The sequence below is a fragment of the Drosophila simulans genome, chromosome 2L (genome assembly GCF_016746395.2).
Source record: "Drosophila simulans strain w501 chromosome 2L, Prin_Dsim_3.1, whole genome shotgun sequence".
In the NCBI taxonomy this organism is placed as follows: domain Eukaryota; kingdom Metazoa; phylum Arthropoda; class Insecta; order Diptera; family Drosophilidae; genus Drosophila; species Drosophila simulans.
The window spans coordinates 10,773,216-10,793,319 of record NC_052520.2 but is presented as its reverse complement, the minus strand read 5'-3'; the positions used below and the strand labels follow the sequence as shown (position 1 = coordinate 10,793,319).

General features: G+C 40.9%; 2 protein-coding genes across 2 annotated transcripts; one reads left to right on the top strand and one right to left on the bottom strand.

Moving 5' to 3' along the window:
- Positions 1-3,742: 3,742 nt before the first annotated feature.
- On the top strand, positions 3,743-4,730 carry LOC6731905. Its single transcript, XM_016178454.3, has one exon. The coding sequence runs from the start codon at positions 3,775-3,777 to the stop codon at positions 4,183-4,185; it is 411 nt and encodes a 136-aa protein (XP_016024569.1). The 5' UTR covers positions 3,743-3,774; the 3' UTR covers positions 4,186-4,730.
- Positions 4,731-13,033: 8,303 nt separating this feature from the next.
- LOC6731903 lies at positions 13,034-15,303 on the bottom strand. The gene is made up of 2 exons (XM_002079002.4): positions 14,722-15,303; positions 13,034-13,388 (listed from the first exon to the last, which is right to left on the bottom strand). Exon 1 carries the CDS (start codon positions 15,135-15,137, stop codon positions 14,739-14,741), a length of 399 nt encoding a protein of 132 aa, XP_002079038.1. The 5' UTR covers positions 15,138-15,303; the 3' UTR covers positions 13,034-13,388; positions 14,722-14,738.
- Positions 15,304-20,104: the final 4,801 nt, after the last annotated feature.

The following is a 20,104-nucleotide window of genomic DNA, read 5'->3' as shown; positions in this document are numbered from 1 at the left end:
CAATGGCGTTTTTGGCCATATACGCAGAGTTGATGGGCCTAAGCTCCAAGTTTATGGAGATCCGAACTTTGGTTTTCAGTTTTCAGTTTTCAGTTTTCAGTGCGAGTGCGTTAAAATGCCAAACTGCTGACTCGAAATTTGTCACGCACAATCAGCTTCGGTGGTAAGTGCTGACCGGCCACGCCCACACACACACACACACCCCCATGGATTATGGATGGGTGGGGTGGTGTGGGCGTGGCAGCGCCACGGTTAGCTGCTAAATCCGCACTCAACACTTTCAAGGTTTCCCGCCTCGTAATGAAAAGCCCATGCGCGCTTTTAGTGGCCCAGTTGACAGCTGCCAAAAATATTTCTATGGGCCTCTTAAGCCATCAAAACCCGTGCATTTAATTAAACTGCGGCAAAAATATTTAATTGCCAGCAGTGGAGAAGCCAAACGAGAAATGGTTCACCTTGAATGGATCCTGGGAACTAAGTGAAGTCCTTGAGTGTTTCGAAAAACATATGTCGCACGAATTACTCAAGAATTCTGGTCTTTATTATTTATTTAAAAGACAAAAAAACCACATCCCATTATATTAATTAAAAAACCTAAAATGAGCAAGTTGTTAATTAAATCGATTATAACAGCTGTTTTACGAATTTGATTAATTAAAACGATGAAAAATACAATTATTTAACCGTTTCCAAACTGTCAATTAACCGATGTTAATCAAGTTTTCACAATTAACCGCCAAATGACAGCTGAAATGAACTTTCAATTGGTAAATCAGCCACCCGAAATCCAACGGCATGTCAACCAGCCAGCTAGAATTAAAATTAATTAATGGCATTTGTTTCTGCAACTGGTTTTGCATGCAAGCAATTATTGAATAACGATTTTAATTGATTTTCAGCCAGAAATTCAGAAAACCCTCAAAACAGCAGCCGGCTACGCGAAGGCAGACTTCTCCAATTAAGCACCAAAAAAAAAAGTTTACCCGGATTTTCACAAAAAAAATACTATCTACTATCCAGTGTTCATAAAAAAGAACACAGCAGCATGTTTCATAAAAAATTCGTTAGTTTTTATCATTCGCGCAGTGAGTTTCGCATACCTTCATATATTCCAAATTTCGTTTTTTCCATCGTTGAATCCAAATGTTTGTCAAACATATTGGGTAGCTATTTGTGCGCTTTTGATTTTAATTTTACTCAATTTCCCAACGAATTTTTTCTGTTGAATTGAACATTAGATGCGCAACATGTGTTTTATGCATTTAGTTATGATAGCCATTGCAATTCCATGGCTAACTGAACGGCTTAATTCAAAATGGAATTTAATGAAATTTAGTTAATAAGAAATGGATAATTAAGTAATCTGAGCATTGGTTTTAATTATAAATGGAACACTTTTCACGTTCGTGTTAAATTTCCAATAGTTAAGATTACTACCACTACGTTTTTATTAAGTCTGTCTTATGTTACGAGCTGCCATTTATTTCCTTAACAAAAACTTTCCGCGTGAGCTCTTCAGCTTACTCGACGACTTCATCTCCTGGTTTCCGCTGCTGAGTATTAAGTATACGCCCCGAGCAACAATGATGATGCGCAGGTTTTTGTATTTTAACTTTCAGCGAGGCAGCTGGGCGGCAAGTAAATATAACCTGTCCGGAGTCCGGACTCCATCCACCCCCTATCTTACCCTATCATCCTTTACCGCAGGTAAGCCACAAGGATACCACCCACCCACCACCCACCAGCCACCCTAACACGTGGTCTCCTTGTGAGCGCACGTGTGTACATTTTTAATTATGCGAGAGCACACAGAGCGACGAGATGAAAACAGAGCAGCGTGAATGTCGGGCAACTAACTTATTAAAAAGCACTCGACCGGCAACATATATGTATATATTTGCCGAATAAAGCGGAAATTAAGGCAAACTAGGTGCACGCATTCTAGGCCCCCGTTTCCTACATTTCCCAAGGACGAATTTCCAAGCCTATCCTTCCGTTCGCAATTTTCAACTGACCACCTTGTGGCGCAGACAAGACGTGGAAGTTACTCAAGCGAAATTTTCCCGCAAGTAATTTGCATAACTGTAGGCAGATGCCAATGGCTGTTGCTGTTGCTCCCCACATTGTATGGCACTAAGGGCCGAGTTATAGAGAAATGTCGGGGAAAACCCCATGAAATCCTTCAGTAAGCCGGCTTACTGACTGACTGAAGATAACCTAAAAGTGTGCAAAGCCTATTAAGCTGGCAAAGCCAAGAGCAAACGAATAAATGAAAAAAATCCGAGTGGATAGAATTGTTTGTGAACTACTCGTAAAAATGTAACTTCCATAACTGAGTTGGAAATTGCTTAATTTGACGCGGGGCTGGTCCGAAAATCGAGTCTACCGAATAACAGATACCGTGCAGAAGTTTAAAACGCAAAAGTAATACGAAGATGAACAGATATCAGCCTTTTTGCAAATCAGTGTGATATTGTTAAAATACATTTAAACAACAAAACAAAGATATATTTATTAATATATATTTAATATATTCATTATTAAATTACAGCCAAACGAACTAACCATCGCCCTTTTAATTGGTATGAGTTTCGAATGCAAATTTGCATACTAATTATTAGTGTAGATGTAATTATAATTCATTGGTCTTGCATAAATACATGTGTAATATTTTTTGCTAAATAAATGAAACAACATACCCCGACTACCTCGCAATCAGAGCACAAAACTACGCACCATAAATCTTATCTTACGTCCAGTGGAAAGGGACTGGGAATTCGGGCAGGGCAAAAATTATTACATGCCTCATTTGGCAGCGCCTTGAAGAGTCTGCTTATTATATTTTGATTATTTTCGGCACGCGTGTTTCGCAGGACCTCAAAGCAAGGATCTCCGCGTCGAGAGCTGTAAACAAATTCGTGAAATACGCAGACTGGTCAAGGGGCGGATGTCGATTTGCAAGGACGAGGAGGATAAACAGGCCAGCTGGGTTTTTTTTTTTTGGTTTTTTGTTTCGGTTGCATAATTTTTTCATTTTATTTTTGGACTCGTTTGGCCTGCTTTTGTCCATAATGAGATATCTCTATCCTCCTTTGTTTCTTTTCATCATTTTGCGCTACACTCCGTCCATTGTGTTGCCGTGCTTGTTGTTTTTGCATTTCGCGAAATGCCGCTGGGAAATTCTTGTAACCAACAAAAAAGGAGCAAAAATCCACTGGGCTCAAATGGCAATGATGGCGTCGAGGTGGTCTTATTAATTAGGACACGCGCCCTGAGTTGTATATATTCCCTAATATTCTCCACTTCAAATATACACGTGAACCTCAAAAGGGACCGCGCTTATTGTTATTTAAATGCATGGCAAGGTTTTCTTTTAGAAAGCTCCTCCTGATTGCCAAATTTTGATTAGCATATGAATGCAGAAGGGACAAAAATAAACTTATTATTACTTTTGTGCCGTTTACCCTTGGAAATTTTACATTTCAACAAACTATCTTTTTGATTTAAAACATATTGAGATAATACGAAAAAGAACTAATTGGTATGATAGTTTACAATGCTCCTGCTATTATCCTTAAACAATTTTAGAATGTAATGATCTATGCTCTTTTCAACTACAGTCTTTTGTTTTTCAGTGGACGCCAGCAACACATATTTACCAATCATAAGTAGGTAGCTAGAAACTGTTCGGATTTAAGCAACAAATTTACTGCTAAGTGAAATCAAATACTGCTCCACCTAGAAAACCAAAAACTCCACTTCAACTGTGCAGCAATGTCCAGATCGGCAAAGGGCTTTGGTCGCTTAATCAATCCGGGCGTGGTACTCCATCCGGAACTGAATCAAAAGATGGCCGACTTTGAGGCCATGGCCATGGAGCGATCTGATTTGGATCACGAATTGAGCCGATTGCGCAAGCAGCAGGACGACACCGAGGATAATTTGGCAGAGGCGCTGGCCGAGGACGAGTTCCAGTGCAATTTGCGGGGCCAGCCGTTCGTTGCCCCCAACGAGGACGAGCTGCAGGAAATCCTGAGGAATCATCTCGGTGGCATTATCAACAAGCTGGCTGCCACGTACGAGCGCCTTATTTACCTGGACGCGGACATCAGGAAGCTGAAGGGAGTCATTGAAAAGGCCATCACGGTGGCTAATGAGGAATCGGCAGCAGCCGCCTCAATGTGAAGATATGTACTTACCCATTACATTCGTTGTACTTCTGCATATGTGTATCTTGAAAATTTCAGTTCGATTTAAATGATACGAAAATGCAAGGGCTATGTAAATATGTATTTATATTCTCCAGCTTTGCCATATGTACCCAATAATCAGTAAAATATGTGTTACTTTTGGATAATGCAGTACCCGTTCGATGCCACGCGAAATCCATTCACACATTCCGCTGGAGATCTTAAATCATTTGGGCGAAATTAAAGCCGCAACAATCTCATTTCCGGTAATTCTTTATGCACTCGCGCACAGACGACAATCCAATGCGAGCCAGAAGACACTGCAAATTTAATTGCGTATACGCACTGTTGCCACTGCCGTCGCGGAAACAGCTTCCTCTGCGGCAGCAGCTACACTCTGCTGACTCTATCGTTAAGTGCATAAATTCAATAATGCCGAGCGTCTGGCGGTGTCAACGCGCTGCAGAGATCGATAAAGCTGAAGCGGGAAAATTTATGGAATTTCCTGTGCAATGAATTACTGAATTTATTTAAGTAAACTACAGCTGCAAAATCTCAAAAAAAAAATTGCATTTGTTATATTGACTTTACATAAAACACCCAACATGTTTAGAAACTAAAGAAAATAATTCTACTTGGATAAAGTTAAACCAAGCCAAGACAATTTGTTAACAAACTGTAACTTTAATTGCCAAAGAGACCACAAAATGGGCTGCGCTTACATGTGTAAGGATGCAATTGCATATTTGTTGTTACTTTGCTTTGGTTAAACATTAATAGTCGGAGAATTGAGAAGGAAGTGGAGGTATATTTGTAGAAAAGCAGACTTCTGGGCCCAGTCTGTACTCTAATTAATTAAATTGAAGCGTTCGACGACGAGGTAACAATTTCAATTTTATTCCCGTGCCAGCCAGACTGGTCAAACAAGCCAAATGCAAATTTCCCAACCAGACATGGGTCTTAACAAGAGCATTTGCATGAAGTCAATCATCTCGACCATTCTGGCCAGTGAACCGAGAATAAGACACTTTGGGTCTGTACCGCTGTGACTCTGATTGCCTTTCATCCCAGTCAATTGGAAAATTCGCACTAACAAAGCATTTGTGAAGGTTCGCAAAATGTCGGATGTATTTCATATTTTTTCAAAATTTTCTACCTATTTTTAAAGCACATTTTAACACTCCTTCGGTGGCATAAACTTAGTCAGTTATTATGCGCTAATCGCTTTCCAGCCAATCTGGAAATGTTGAGCTCATCAATTACAAGTGCCACAACTTAAAAACTTGGATAATAATTTTTTGAAGGTCATCCTTTCGCATCGTTTGTCTTCATTATGATAAATTGACGATGCGAACATATTTCATCTGAGCGCTGAAAATTAGAACGATGCGATAATGAGATGTTATTAATATCAACTTGCGACTTATTTAGTGACAAAACCCTTTTGGTCGCCCAAGAAAATAGCATTATGCAAAAATGCGAAGAGTATAAGAAAATGTTTAAACTGGCACAAAACCCTTTAGGAAAAAGAAAGAACGAAAAAAAGAAGACTAAGCCGCCTCTTGTTGAGCAGCCTTCAAAAGTGTCAAGAAAACAAATGACGGTCACCTTTTTTTGTTTGCGTTCCTAAGCCAACCTTGAATAAACAGAAGTATGAGCAAGTGTTAAACTTTCTTTTCTTATAGCCATCAACGTTGCCTTTTTTAAGGCTTTCGCCTCGAAGCCATGGGTTTGTAACTTGAGAACATAAAAGGGACTATGGCACATCAACCATTATTTGATCCGCTATACTCATATATATTTTTTAATTACCAGGCAACCGATTTTTCCGTTGATAATTGACGAATACTTCAATGCTACTCATACAAATATAAGTTACAAAAATCAAATGATTGCTTAAATTCGTGTAGTACAATTTGTTTTCAATTTGCTGGCCAAACAAACACATTTGGCACACCGAAGAAATGCCAACCCACAGGCATAAAATACGGTCAGTCCGATAAGGTTGGAGATAATAAAATTTGTGCCATGTAATAACAATGGGGAAAATGGAAAAACACGCCGGTTACAGCCGCTACACACATAAATCAAATAAATGGCAACAAAAAAGGTGGCCAGAATAAAGCAAATATAATGTAAGTAAATAGTAAATTGAACACACTATTTGTTTGCAGGGATTCTTTGTGTAAAGAAACTAAATATATTATCTAAGCAATCCTTTTTTTTATACATTTTTTGTCAAACATTGTATTTAATTCGGAGGTGCTAAATTATAATTTTCTTGCATATTCTCAGCCCCCTGCTGCTGTTGCACAAGAAAACCCTTTGTGCGGCTTATTCAATCACATCAATTTAATGGCAATTACATGTGCTCAGGCTGGGAATGATAATGTGCGCCCGAATGCCTCCTTAGCCTCCTTAACCCTTCCCTCCTCGAATCACCTCCATTACAAGGTCTGGCCAAGTGTATTGAATTTCACTTAGCTAATTTGCGTAATTGCGCAGCACAGCCATCATGTGGATGCAGCATGTGGATGCAAAAAGAAGTTATTTGGGGTCAATGCCATAAGATATAAGTATCTAAAGGTATTGGCATTACACCCAATAGTCGAGTATCTCGAAACATTCCAAGTAAGAGTGTTGCTTGAAAAAATCCCAAATGGTATCCAAAGAACAATTAATAGCAGACCCCTATTCACTTTCGACCTTCATTGAAACCATCTTTGGTTGCCGGTTGAAGAGCAATTTGTTGCTGCTGGGATTTCGTTAATGGCTCAATACGAGCAGCAGCAGCTGCACTTTGCAGCCGGCAAGTGTGGCAGCAATTTTCGGGCATGGGGCATAAAACGGCGTGGCACAGACCCCTGTGCCCCAATGAACCAACCAACCACCCAGGCCAGATGGTCAAGACAAGTGACAATGAGAAGTGCAAGGCTGGCAGGTGGCAATTTTGCGGGCTGGCAGGTGACAGGTACGACGTGGTCGGCAACAAGTTGCGTCTGCAGATCATTGCGGATAATTAAATATTTAATGTGGTCCGTGGAATGGCAGTGCTGTGAGTACTTTTAACACTACATAAAGGTTATGAACGCGGCGGCATAAAAATTAAGTCATAATGCGATTTCGTGGCAATCATAAAGGGCACAGCGTGCGGCAACTATGTACATTGTGTGCTTTTTAAGGTCATCGCGGAAAGGGGCGATAAATTCACTCTCTGTCGCATAAAATGCGAGGCGAGAATGCGATTGCCGAGCTCGTAAATCGGCACTTGATGGGTCGGTAATAGGGATCATAAAGTCCGAGAACAAAATAATCAATTTGTAGCCCGTAACGCCAAATAAATTGCAACTAAGCTGGGCCCACGGGCACACGTGTCGTATGCGTCATTTGCTAAGAGTTGCGAAATTAACACGCATACGACGGCACTTAATTTGTCACTAAATGGCTGCCCAAAATGGTCGTGGAGTGGTAAAAACGGGGCATAGTATACTCAGAAATCTGCTGTCTAATATATTTGAATTTTCTCTAAATATTTGCTAAATTATATATTACTTCCAACTTGATTAATAATGATCTAGGGGTAGAAAACCAAGACTTAACCCCACTGATCCACGAATTAGACCCATGAATGTGATGTTTATTTACTTAAGTGTAGCCATGTGGCAATGTGGCAAGTTGGGTGAGCAACACGTTGTGCTGCTTAAATTGAAAATTACAAAAAGCGAAACAAGCGAGCACGCAACCCAAACAGCAGCGCCTTCAAGAATGCCACGTTGTCCCAGTGAAGCCGCAAGGACGCGTGATGTGCGGACATCCTGTGGGAGGATGGCAGGATGGGCGGATGGGGTCAGGATGAGGGCGTGGCTGCGGCCCCTTTGGGCTGACGGCGACGCATATGAAAATTTCGCACGAAAATTTATTGCCATGCTTAAGAAGCGTGCGTATGAAATAATATACAGAGCGAAGGCAAACAGGACATGTACATAAGCGGTCCGCTGCTCCTGCTGAATTTTAAAATGTTCTTTAAACAATGTGCCCAGAACTGATGGCAGCGATTTGTTCGATGTTGACAATGTTGTTAGGGGCGGTACCAGGACACAGTGTCAGATGGATCGGGTGCTCAATGGGGGAGCTGGGCTGGGGCACAGTGGGGACCCGAACGAGTGGCTACTTAAAGCTTATTTGCGACTTAAAGCCACCTAATGGCCGGGTGCGATGAGTGATGAGCCCATTTGATGCGATTTAATTAATAAGCCGAAGTGAATTACGCAGAGACGGTAAGGTAAATTATTATATACTGTCCAATTACCACAGAATTATACTTAAGATTGGTGTAGGCATTAATGGATATTTAAGGATGAAATTTCAATTAACTAAGCGGTACTCAGCTGTATTTATTAACTTTGAATTACTATAGTTCCCATTTGAGGGATTTCCACATGCCTGGACATTTTGTCACCCTTTCAGTGAGAACCTCTGAACTGCAAAAGGTTATTGAAAAGTCACCAAAGTTTTCGATTATCCCAAAAGATGACTATCCTGTGACAGCAGCAACACAAGAACACAAAGATGCCTTGATGTTTACAATTTCTTTTGGCCGCAGGACATGCCTCACTTTACATACATATATATGTATATGTATGTAAATACACGGAGTACACATATGCATGCCCATTCGGGTGAAATCTTAAACTACATAATGCCAATGGAAACCGAAATCGTTGCACTTGGCAGCCAACGACCCAGAAACGGAAGGCGGATGGGCGGCAAGGAGCTGTGGACAATGGCAGACGAGCCGGACTCGTCCAGGACTCCCCGGTTCCAGCTGACCAGCCCCAGGACTAAGTCACGTCACGGAGCCTTCATTGTTTGCAGAAGTAAGTAAGTGTACATAAAATTTATACGTGGACCAGTGGAGCAGCGGATCGGGGAGCTGTGGAAATCCATGCAGATGTGCCCGGCTCCTTCGGTTGGTTTGCCTTTTGTTTTCTCCGCTCTTTTGTAATAAATGTGTAAGATTTCATACATATTTCAGCAGACATCTGAATGAAGGGTAGGAAGGCAGTAGCCATAACAGTTAAACTATCGCACAACAGGGAACATTTACGTTTTACCGAAGATGGAAAATCGAAGAGCTGCACTTTTCCGTTTCGTTTTCGGGCAATTCAATTTGCAATTACTTTAAATGGTAGTGGTTACTTATTTTGAATATATATACAAAGGCACGAGCTGCTGTCTTTAAATTTCGAATTTGAATTTAAAGTTAAAGATTTTACATAATGTAAGAAGTACACAGGCTAACATGCAAGTCCGAACAAATATTTAATTTGATTATAAAGGCGCTTGTACTGTCGCAGTTTCCAGTTTCCAGTTAAAGCCGCTGGCCAACATGTCGAATGCGCAATATTACTTAGTAGCTGCTTGTGTCAACTTATGCAAATAGCTGGCAATGAAACGGAATAAAAAAACACACACAAAGGAATGTACAAAAGGGCAACGAAAACTACAAGTAATAAAAAATGCTAATTTAATGTTATTGTTGCTGTTTGCTTTGTCTTGCCCTTATTTTTGTTCGTCGCTTTGACTTTGTCATGTCATTTTGTAGCTTCCTTCGCTTTTCATTTTTTATTCCATTCCGTCGTCGTTGTCTTTGCAAGGCTTTTATCTTCAGTCTTCATTTTTTTTTTTACTTTTCGATTTTTTGTTGTTTCTTTTTTTTTGTTCCTTTGACACAAACAGGAAATGATTTATGCAGAATTTCTCGGCGCAACTAATTCAAAACTTGCCACGCCTCCCGTACGGCCCACATACACGAGGTTTGATTGCCGCACACATTTTTTCGCCCAGTCATTTGAGCTCATATCCTGATTACGGCCAAGGAGCCTCCCTTGGCTGCCTTATTGAAATTTCCGCTCGCCGGATATTGAAGAACGCCATTTTGTTATTTATTTGGGCCCGTTCCACATTCGAAATTCGCTGTATGTGTGGCACATGCATACATATGTACATACACGACCTTTGCGCCCTTTTTGTTGTTCATCATGGGGGAGGTGGGGGTTGGTTCAGCGACTTGCCTCCCGGCCAGTCATTAACTAATTGCAAATTAAGAAATTAATAAAAAATCAAAATCGCATTATAGGTCAGCGCTGCCTGCTGCCGGCGCTGGCATACAAAAAAAGGCAATCAATTTGATTGTATTTGATGGCTCCACAGCTCCCAAGTAGTTGGTCATACCCCCGACCCCCTCCGCTCATCCCCGCACAACCGCAAAAGCAGAGAACCATGAGCCATAAATCTTGAGCGCACTTGGGGCCCTCCTTCGCCTTCGGCTGCGTTTTGGCCCAACTAATCCGACTGCTTGCAGGGATGCCAACCCCACCTCCAATCCAGTTCCTGCCACTGCAATTCGCCTGAGTGTCCTGCTGTGCAGCGAGTGTTTGGCATCCGGCAGGACACAATGTCCAAAATGCACACTGCAAATAATACAAAGGACCAAATTGGGAAAAAATGGGATTCCATGTGGGCGGAGCAACGCAATTTGGATGCTCTCATCAGTGCACTTTTGGGGATCGTAATTTTCCACAATGGATTTAAAATAAAACCGAAAATTGATATTGAGTTGCAGTTGCAGAATATGTGCTGTATTTAAGGCTAGAACTTGGTGAAGTATTATGGTACGGCAAATCAACACGTGTTCCGTTCCCAAAAGCAGACATACAAACAAGTAAAGCCGAAATCCCTCAGCTAGACCACAATAGAAAAATGGGAATTGGGAAATAAAGGCAAGCCGAGCTGAAAGTGGAAAAAAATCAACTTCTGATGTGGTGCACACCAGCCCCATTGCCCATTCCCCACCTGGTCCGCATCCTTGCGAGAAGCAGCCCATGTCCATATTGCCTTGCCTCGTTCCGTTTCGGTTGAGTTTGGCTTGGGTTGGGGATGCTTGGATGTTTGGATGGCCTGGGTGCATTAAAAATAAACGACTGTGGGCAGCGCTCAATTTGGAATGAAATTGGCGCAAATACCAAAAATTTATACAATGGCAAATGCAGCAAAAAGGAAATACGACCGCCCAGCCAGCGGAGGAGTGGTATGAAACTAAAGAGCACCAGAGCACAAATTGAAAAGCCATACAAATCAAATTGGGTGGGTGTGAGCGGTAAGTTTATTGGACGACAGCGTGTGTGTGTGTGAGTTGGAATGCTTTATAATTTATAAGCGACCATCAGGAGCGCTCATTATGTGGCACAAAATAAGTAAGTGCCACTCGTTTGTATACAAAGTAAACAGCGTGGGAAAATGCATAAAAAGTGACCAACGATGCTGGCCATAAATGAGCCTTGAAGAGCCCGAATGGATCGCACACACACACACACAGGCCCACACACCCTTGCCGCACATCCTTGCCACATGCCACCAGCCACCCGACATAACAGTCGATTGCGATGCCTCAAGGCGATTAAAATGGGTGTACAGGAAAAAACTAAAGGTAACCTCAAAAAAAAGAACACCGAATAATTCATTTAAACGTAATTAACTATAATTGCATATCAATTAGCACCATTAATGCAACAACATTAAACATAAATACTGTACTGCATTCTAAATAATTGAATTACAACGAATAAGAGAAAAAAACTTTAATGTATATTAATAAGCTATTAAATTAGGTTTATTAGAAATACGTTTTTCATATACTGTTAGTACTAATGATTTACTAGTATATGATGTAATACAATACCTAAAAAAACACCTAAAAAAGTATGAATTTCTTTCCACCATTTTGGTCGGGTGAAATTAGACAACAAGCGTTCCAGTTTTTCCATAAGTATTTTCATGTGGCCCTTTAATATTGAACCTTTCTGGGTCGATTCCTTTGTCTTCCCATGTCGCTCATTCCTGGGTCCACACGACAATGCAATCAGCTTGGTGCCAGTTTGTATCGTTCCCTCCGCCGGGTGGGATTCAAAGGATGCAGTCGGGAGTCCGGGCAGTGATTGCAATCTTGTTCGATCTCATTTGCCAATCGACCGTCGAAGTCATTTGACCCCATGCTCCCAGCCAAGTGATTTACGGGCACTTCCGCCTTATCAAAATGAACCTCAGCTTTCAGCTATCTGCTTACTGCTGCATAAATTATTACCAGTCGCGTTGCATTAATAGATTTTTCACTTTTTCAGTGCAAATAGCGCGGAGGAATCCGCGAGTTCGGCGAGCTCAGGCGAAATCAGAGAAGGAAATGCAAGGAATTTCCAGCGAAATTTAATTACTCCAGCTGAACCGAGCGAGCGGCAGGACGAAAAGGACAGAAGGCTGCAGCGCCTCAAACGTCGCAAACGCTGCAGTGGCACTGAGCAAGTGGCAAAGTCAGTTCGTTTCATTTGTTTATGCATATTTTACGGAACGAGGGGCTCCGCATTAACAGTCAGTCGTCAGTTGCAAAAGCCATGGGTGGAACGAAGGAGCACAGCGCTCGGCAGGACACTGGGTGGGTGGGAAATCACGGGTGGCACCAGAAGTCACAAGACAGACTGTTGCCACTGTCGTCCTCTTGTTTTTACCCATGGCTGCTCCTCCTCCTCGCTGCGTAAACAGCGGGCTCAGCTCTCAGTTCGCTGCCTTAATGACCGTTCGACACCAACGCGTATACGCACCGTGGTACGAAGCGAACAAGGATCTTGCTTGGTAAAAAATTATATATTGCTTTACTTTTTGTCAAACATTTATTAGGCTAAAGTTGTATATTTAATGTATATTTATTTATATTATATTTTATTTATTTATTCTTTAATATAAAAAACAAGTGATGCGTTTATAATATCTAGACCTACAAACTGTGTAGACCAGTGTACTTTCTTCGCCCACCACTTCTCTGCAGCCTTTCCTCCTTGACCTTATGCTGCGTTATAACGAACTTGGTGGGAGGAGTGTCCGTGGGTGGCGGATCGTTTGCATATTCATTGGTCAGCGGCCCACGCTCACAGCATCCTGGATTGAAGCTAGTCCGCGAAGGGGGGGCGCTAGGAAGGAGGCGTGGCAGTGCTCATCCACTTGCTTTGAGCGTAAATATTTTAAGCACTTTAAACAATTCATTAATTTACATTTAGCTTTGGCCATGCCGTAGAAAAGTTGTCCATAATTTGGGGAGCAGCTTGAAGAGTCCTTGAAAGTGGCAGATAAACGCTTGAACAACAGTCGCTAAAAAAGCAAATGAAACTCAATTTCAAACTTGTTTAAATTCATATTCACATATTCACATATTTCTTGTGCTGATATGTTCTGATATTCAAATATATATTAAAATAATTTGTTGAATATTTATTTTTTTTAAATTTGATGTTTCTAGATCTAATCGTTTAATTTTTCTAACCCATTTCTTTTCGGCTAGATAAACATTTTGTTGGCCCGTATAATGATAGACTAAAATGCACTTCTGCAGCTTGCACACTCGATGCACAAATTCCATCAATTTCATTGCGAAAACTGATTTGGAAGGCGTCTATTGTATTGACAGCTCCGCATGGGAGTGTGCCACAGTTTTTTCCATTCAAAGATGTCTTGCAAATCGATTGAAAAAGATATCACAGCTCCGATTGAAATTGGAAAACTCTGCATGGAAAATACAGCTTGCTGCTAAACATTTGCCGGTAATTGCCAAATGCAACAATAGTCGTACGACTTTATCCACCCACGACCATCGGCCATTTGCGCTGTGCAATTTTGCCCATTCATACCATCAGTTGTGCTTATATTACCGCCCGGAAAATGCCCGCCCATCGCTTCTGCTAATTGCAACAACAATTGCGATGAACTAAACTGAATCCGAGAGTGGAAATGCCTGGGAATGGGGCGAAAATGGACGGACAGCAACATCTAGGCCACAAGTCGAACATATCGGGGGTGCGACAAGGATCTGGGGATCTGGGGACCTCTGAGCATCTGAGGGGAGCAACAAGATGGGCGCATTTTACAAATTATAATCGTCATTTGTCAGGGAGGCACTGCACTCGGCAAGGACTCGCCACTCGGACTCAGTCCTTCACCCAGTTTCCAATGGAAACGAATCAGGGGGGATGGTCGGTAAGGGGGGAGTGTTACTTTCTGATTTTTATTGACATATTGAAATGACAAGGGACAGCACGGGGCAGACGATGAAAAATTGCTCGATAAAGTGAATTAGCAATGCACTTAGGAGACGATTTGGAAATGGGAACAATTAGTAGTTTCAGCAGCTAGCAAAAATGTTACGATTTTCCATTAGTTACTAATTTATTAGTGACAAACTAATGCAGTTATTTCTGGCTTCACTTGGCTTAGTGTTGAATCTGCAAACAGATATACATCAATGTTAATTAGAAATAATAGCAGTTATCCAAAGTATTTGAGTGCCACAAAATTCGAAGGAACTAAGAAAACTTTTGCAGGGAAAAGGGTTACTAGAACAATTTTTCAAATATATGTATATTATTCCTGCATTTTGGCATTTTTAAAACTATGTTAAAATTTTTAAAATTAAAGTTAAAATATTTGCTAAAGTCTTTCCCGCAGTTATGCCCTCCGCCTGCAGCGAACTCCGAATAGCTCCAGGCCAGGACGGCACTTTCGACTCGTGTCCAGCAGAATTTCGCCGAAGGCGTAGCGCAAGGTCATGGTCAGATCCTCGATGTTGCCAATATCGCAGTTGGCCATAAGCGGGCCGTTGGCCAAAAGAGCCTGGCAGGCTGTGCCGGGCACCAATTGCTCATCGAATCTGGCCAGTGCGATGCAGAAACGCAGCTGCTGGCGTTGCATCAGAAAGCGGACGACCAGCTGCCAGTTGGCGCCCGTCCAGTCCAGGTCGTCCTCCGAACCGGGAACGTAAATCCCATTATCCGTCCAGGATTGCTGTCGCGAACGTTGGATACAGATGATGAGCAGGAGGAGCAGTATTGATGCCAGGTTACTCATTTTATAAATATATATTAATATATCCTTTGAAGTAAGTCTAAAAACTTTGCGTCCGAACTGCAGCAAATTTGGTTTTGAACTGAAATCGCCACAAAAGTTCAAACATTTCTACGTGCTGTTCGAATTTCATTTTTCAGCTTTGCTCGATTGTAACGTAACAAAAGTATCTGAAACGCCGGGGAAGCTATCTTATTAATAACATTTGTCAAATTACGAGCTTTATTTAATTTTAGATTTCGCACCACTTTCACTATTTGCGTTGCAAACTTTGAGTCAGCATGGTACGTGACTTGCGATTGCATTCGAGTGCAGCACGTGGCAAAGTTTATTTTTTATTTAAATATTTTCATTTCGTTCGGAATTAGAATGCGAATGACGTCAGTGTTTGCTTACAAATAGATATGTACATACGTATATAATTTAATCAACAGATGACGCACACCGGCACTTTTACAATGCAAACGAATGTAGAGAAAGGTAAACAGGATTTTAACCAATTAAATTGCTGTCCGAATAAAAACTAAATAAATGCTGTAATTGATATGTAATTTACTCAATATAATTAAAAAAAAAACTCATTTAGTTGGCTAAAATTTCCCTAATTGTATCTTTTACCCAGTTCTTATAGCACCATTTGAAATTCGAACTTTAAAACTGTGTAATTGTTAATAATTGGACAGCAAAACGCCAAGTAAACAATAAAATATTTTTATACCCAACACACACACACACACGGCTGTAAAACATTTGCATAGATATACAAAAATCGCCATAAATTCTCGGCGAAAAAAAGGTGAAACTAATAAAAGTCATGGGAACGTGCTGCCGAACTTTGGGATAGTGGCGATGCCCATATTCCTGGGGGTTTCCCAATTAATTGGATTTATAGGACATAGTATACCCGCAGCTGTCGCCGCCATTTGGCAGCACAAAAATCAAGTTAAAAGAAAGTAGCAAACGTGCTGAGCCAAACGGCAGACAAGCATTGAAATTATAATTTTTTAATCGAAAAAAATACAAAGCGACTGCTGTTACTACGTTTGTTGGCCCAAAAGAAGAAACGCCCACTATGGCAACACAGCTCGAAAAATGGTCCATTTGCCTATTTTTTGTTGTATTTTTCCGTTCTTTTTTTTTTGGGTTTTTGTTGCTGTCTGGGTCCGGAAACAAATTACAGCAAACAATTTAAAAAATGTTTGCAAACAAACAGGAACCGAAAAAGGAGCAACACAAAGGGGAATGACGGAAATGTTATCTAGGCAACAAGACAACGGGCACAAAAGCGGAAGTACAGTGCAAGTAATTTTTTAGAGGGCGATGGCAAAACGAAATTATACGCCAACTGATTTTACAATCTATACGAACTGAATGGCGAGTTGGGAGAACTGGGCCAACGTAGCCAGGGAGCACTGTACTGGCGGCAAAGGCTTGACCAAACAACAGTCGGCCAAGATAAAATCCTTCATTGTTCGCCAGAGTTCCTTGCTCTGCTTTTAACCTTTTCGTTTCACTTAGTTAAGCAAAAATGAAATTTTTATTAGCAAAATGCATAAATGAATAGAAAATAGTTAAACAGAGCCCAACTTTGGCCGGCTGGTGCACCTGTGCTACCCTGAATTTTTGCCACTTCTGGCACTATTTCCATGCTTTTTGCTGAGGTCGACGCAAACCTGGAATTCCAGTTCGTTCAGTCCAATAAATTCTTTGGTTTCTCCATGTTTTACAATTTAATTATTCCTGCTCTTCGACCATATGTATACAGAGGGATTTCTTTAAGGAGAACGGATAGCCATTAAAGTGAGTTCCGATTTTTCATGGGTGGCCAAGACAACGAACCCATTTTTCGGAGATTTACAATGATTTGGGCATTACAAAGTTTTATAGCACAGGATGCAAACTTTTTGCGACATATCAATTAACAAATAATATACAAGCTGCCAAAGAGAAAAGCCCAAAAGGCAAAACGATCTAGGAACTTGCACATGGCAAACTTGTTTCGGCCCAAGCAAATCAGAAAGTCATCATCAGGCAGTACGAGTGCAGGGAAAACCCATTTGCATTTCGGGCCGAAGAAGTAGATATATACATATATATACATATGTGTGCACTACCAGGAGCACTGAGTAGAGCATTTCTGGCTCTGCGCACTTTAAAAGTAATTTATCTTTCTTGCGCCCACCCCCATCCACTGGGTATGTGCAACATGCAATTTGCATAAAACTTACTTGCCTCGGACCCTTTCGGCATTAAATCCACTTTGTCGCCATCGCCCATCGCCTCGTGCATCAAACTGAGCTGGCTGTCGCCTTCCTTGTCCTGTTAATTGCAGTCCTGCCGGCGAATAAGTTTCCAATAAGGCGGCACGAGCAAGGACCCACTATTCCAGGCTCAACGGAATCTTTTGTTCCATCACTTTCCTAATGACGGCCCTCTGTGTGTTACTGTGAGTTCGGAAATGTGTCAGCGGCAGCTGCAAGTAGCTGGGATGCATCTAAGCCAAGTTATCGTGTGTTCGGGAAATGTGTTAGCAGGAAAACTCCTAGATTTAAAGGGTAGACTAGCCACTTTTAAATGTATGTAACTATTAGAGGAAGCAGATTATCGATCATGATCATTAGCCGTATTAGTATCCTGTCATGTCCGTCCGTTTATCTATCTGTCCGTCCGTTTGGCTTTTCTTCGTTTTCTTCCTCATCACGAAAGTAAAAGCTTTGAATATTCACAATTGTAGCTTGTCAGTCAATCAACACAAAAATACATACGTCCTGAAAACCAAACCATTCAAATGTTTACCATAATAAAGCAAAGTGCTTATACAGCAAATGGTTACATTTCGAAATGTTTCATTTTGGTAATGTGCACCGCACACCGGATGCAAAGAAAAACACCTCATGCATAAGTATTTGATTTTATATATTTATAACATTTGGACGAGGTGGTGGTGCACATAATTAAACACAAATAGAACGCGATAACAAACACAATTACAAAACACAAATTCACGAAAAAAAAGTGAAATAATAAAGCGCCTAAAAGGCGGCAGTGGGAAAATGGGCAACGCGAGCGAGTACGCGAATTTCCCCCTTAATTATTTAATGCCACGAAAACCACCCACAAACCCCACCCCTTCCCCACAGCTGTCGGCATATTTGTTCGCGTTCGTTGAACGTATTTTCAATTAACAGAAAAACACTCGGATGGCACGGGACCGCCTCCCAACTGGCGCACAACTTTGATTTGTTTAATTAAATTACACTCAGACAAAGGCTTTCAATCATTCACAGCTCTCCAATCACTCATTGGCTCAATCACGCGCTCAACTTCAGCGAAAGTCAATATGCAGCTGTGTGAACGAGTGTGTGCCAGTGTTTGTGATTTAGAAACAGCACGACCTACAGCCCCGCCCACCAATGCGAACGCCCACCAGTGATGACCACTTTGCAGAGTACTAGTTAACTTTCGCATTTGCATGCCAACTCAAAAAAGCACGATTTCTTAGCTGGAATTTATTCGAAAAATATATGTTCGTATTAATTTGATTTTTGAAGATATTTTCTTTTTTATGTACATTTTTATTTTTTAGTTTTAAGTGGCCATTACATTATTTAGTTAACTATAATATGCATTAAACAGCAATCATTAAGTTTCTTGGTTGTGTAGATGTTTATGTAGATACATATGTAGATACTTATGTAGATGCTCATGTAAATGCATATGTAGATACTTATGTAGATATGTAGATACATCTGTTAACATATGTATAGCAAAACTCACAATAAAAGCAAGATAATAAATCTATTAGATATGTTTTCAGGATGGATGACTTTGGGTGTCCAGAACGAACTGGTGTCCTTGGCATCACTGGGCTCCAACGAGCATTGTATCCCCACTCCTGGATATTTGTAGTGTGCTCAAGTACAACTTATCCAAATGCAGTGCAAACTGTTCGCTGAAGTTTGTGTGCTCGCCGTTCGCACGACTCAAGGGGCTGCGATGATGGCAGTTGAATGGAATCGTTAATTAATGCATGATAAACTGGGAATCCAAGGTAAGCGAAGGCACATGGAATGCGATGGAAAACCAGTGAGTGTTGTGTTCTAACAAAAGGCGAAAAAAGGGAAAATTAAACATGGCTGGCAAAGGCAGAACAAAGAGTATGCAAATGTATACGCGTGCCTCGTTTAGGCATTTTCCCAGCGCTTTTCATCCTGTTTTCCCAGAAATTGCGCACTTAGCTTAGACATTCCCCCATTGCATTAAGTTTATGAATTGAAAAAATTCAACTTTACAATGAATCAAAATAAATAAATGTAGAAAGTCCTCAAAGCCTTCTAAAGTGGCGATACAAAGCCAATTAAGCTGCATATTTTGTGTGTTGTGTGCCGTTTTCCCAGCCAATTTCCATGCAAAAAACAAGTTTTCTCTTTGAAAAACTTTGCTAGCTCATGACTGTTAGATTTGAAAGTAAGCTTCCTTGAAACAATTCGAGGAAAAGCGAGGAGCTGGGATGGCATGCAGCGTGACCTTGTGGAAAGTGTGCAAATAATAAATAGTTTTCCCAGTCAGTCAGCGTGCCACTTGCATATGCTGGGAAAATTGCGATTGTGGCCAGTTATTGGGGAAATGGTTTCAAATGCTCCGCACAATTTTTCAAGTGGCACAAAAATGTTGACGTTGTAAAATTACTTTGGTATTTATTTAACGCAAACAACATGAGGCTGAAAAACATGCATGCGGAAAATTCAATATCTTTAAAAGCACATAAGCAAGTGTAACATTACATTTAACTATTTGCATTTAATATTAGATTTAATTTTAAATCTCTTGTATTATAACCACAAATAAATCTATATTTTTCTACATTTTTAAATATGTTTTGGGAATTTAACCATCGTTCAGTATTAACTATTCAGGAATTTAGGACCTCGCTGAACGAGCATCTTTCATTTTTCCTCTTGGATTTCCCA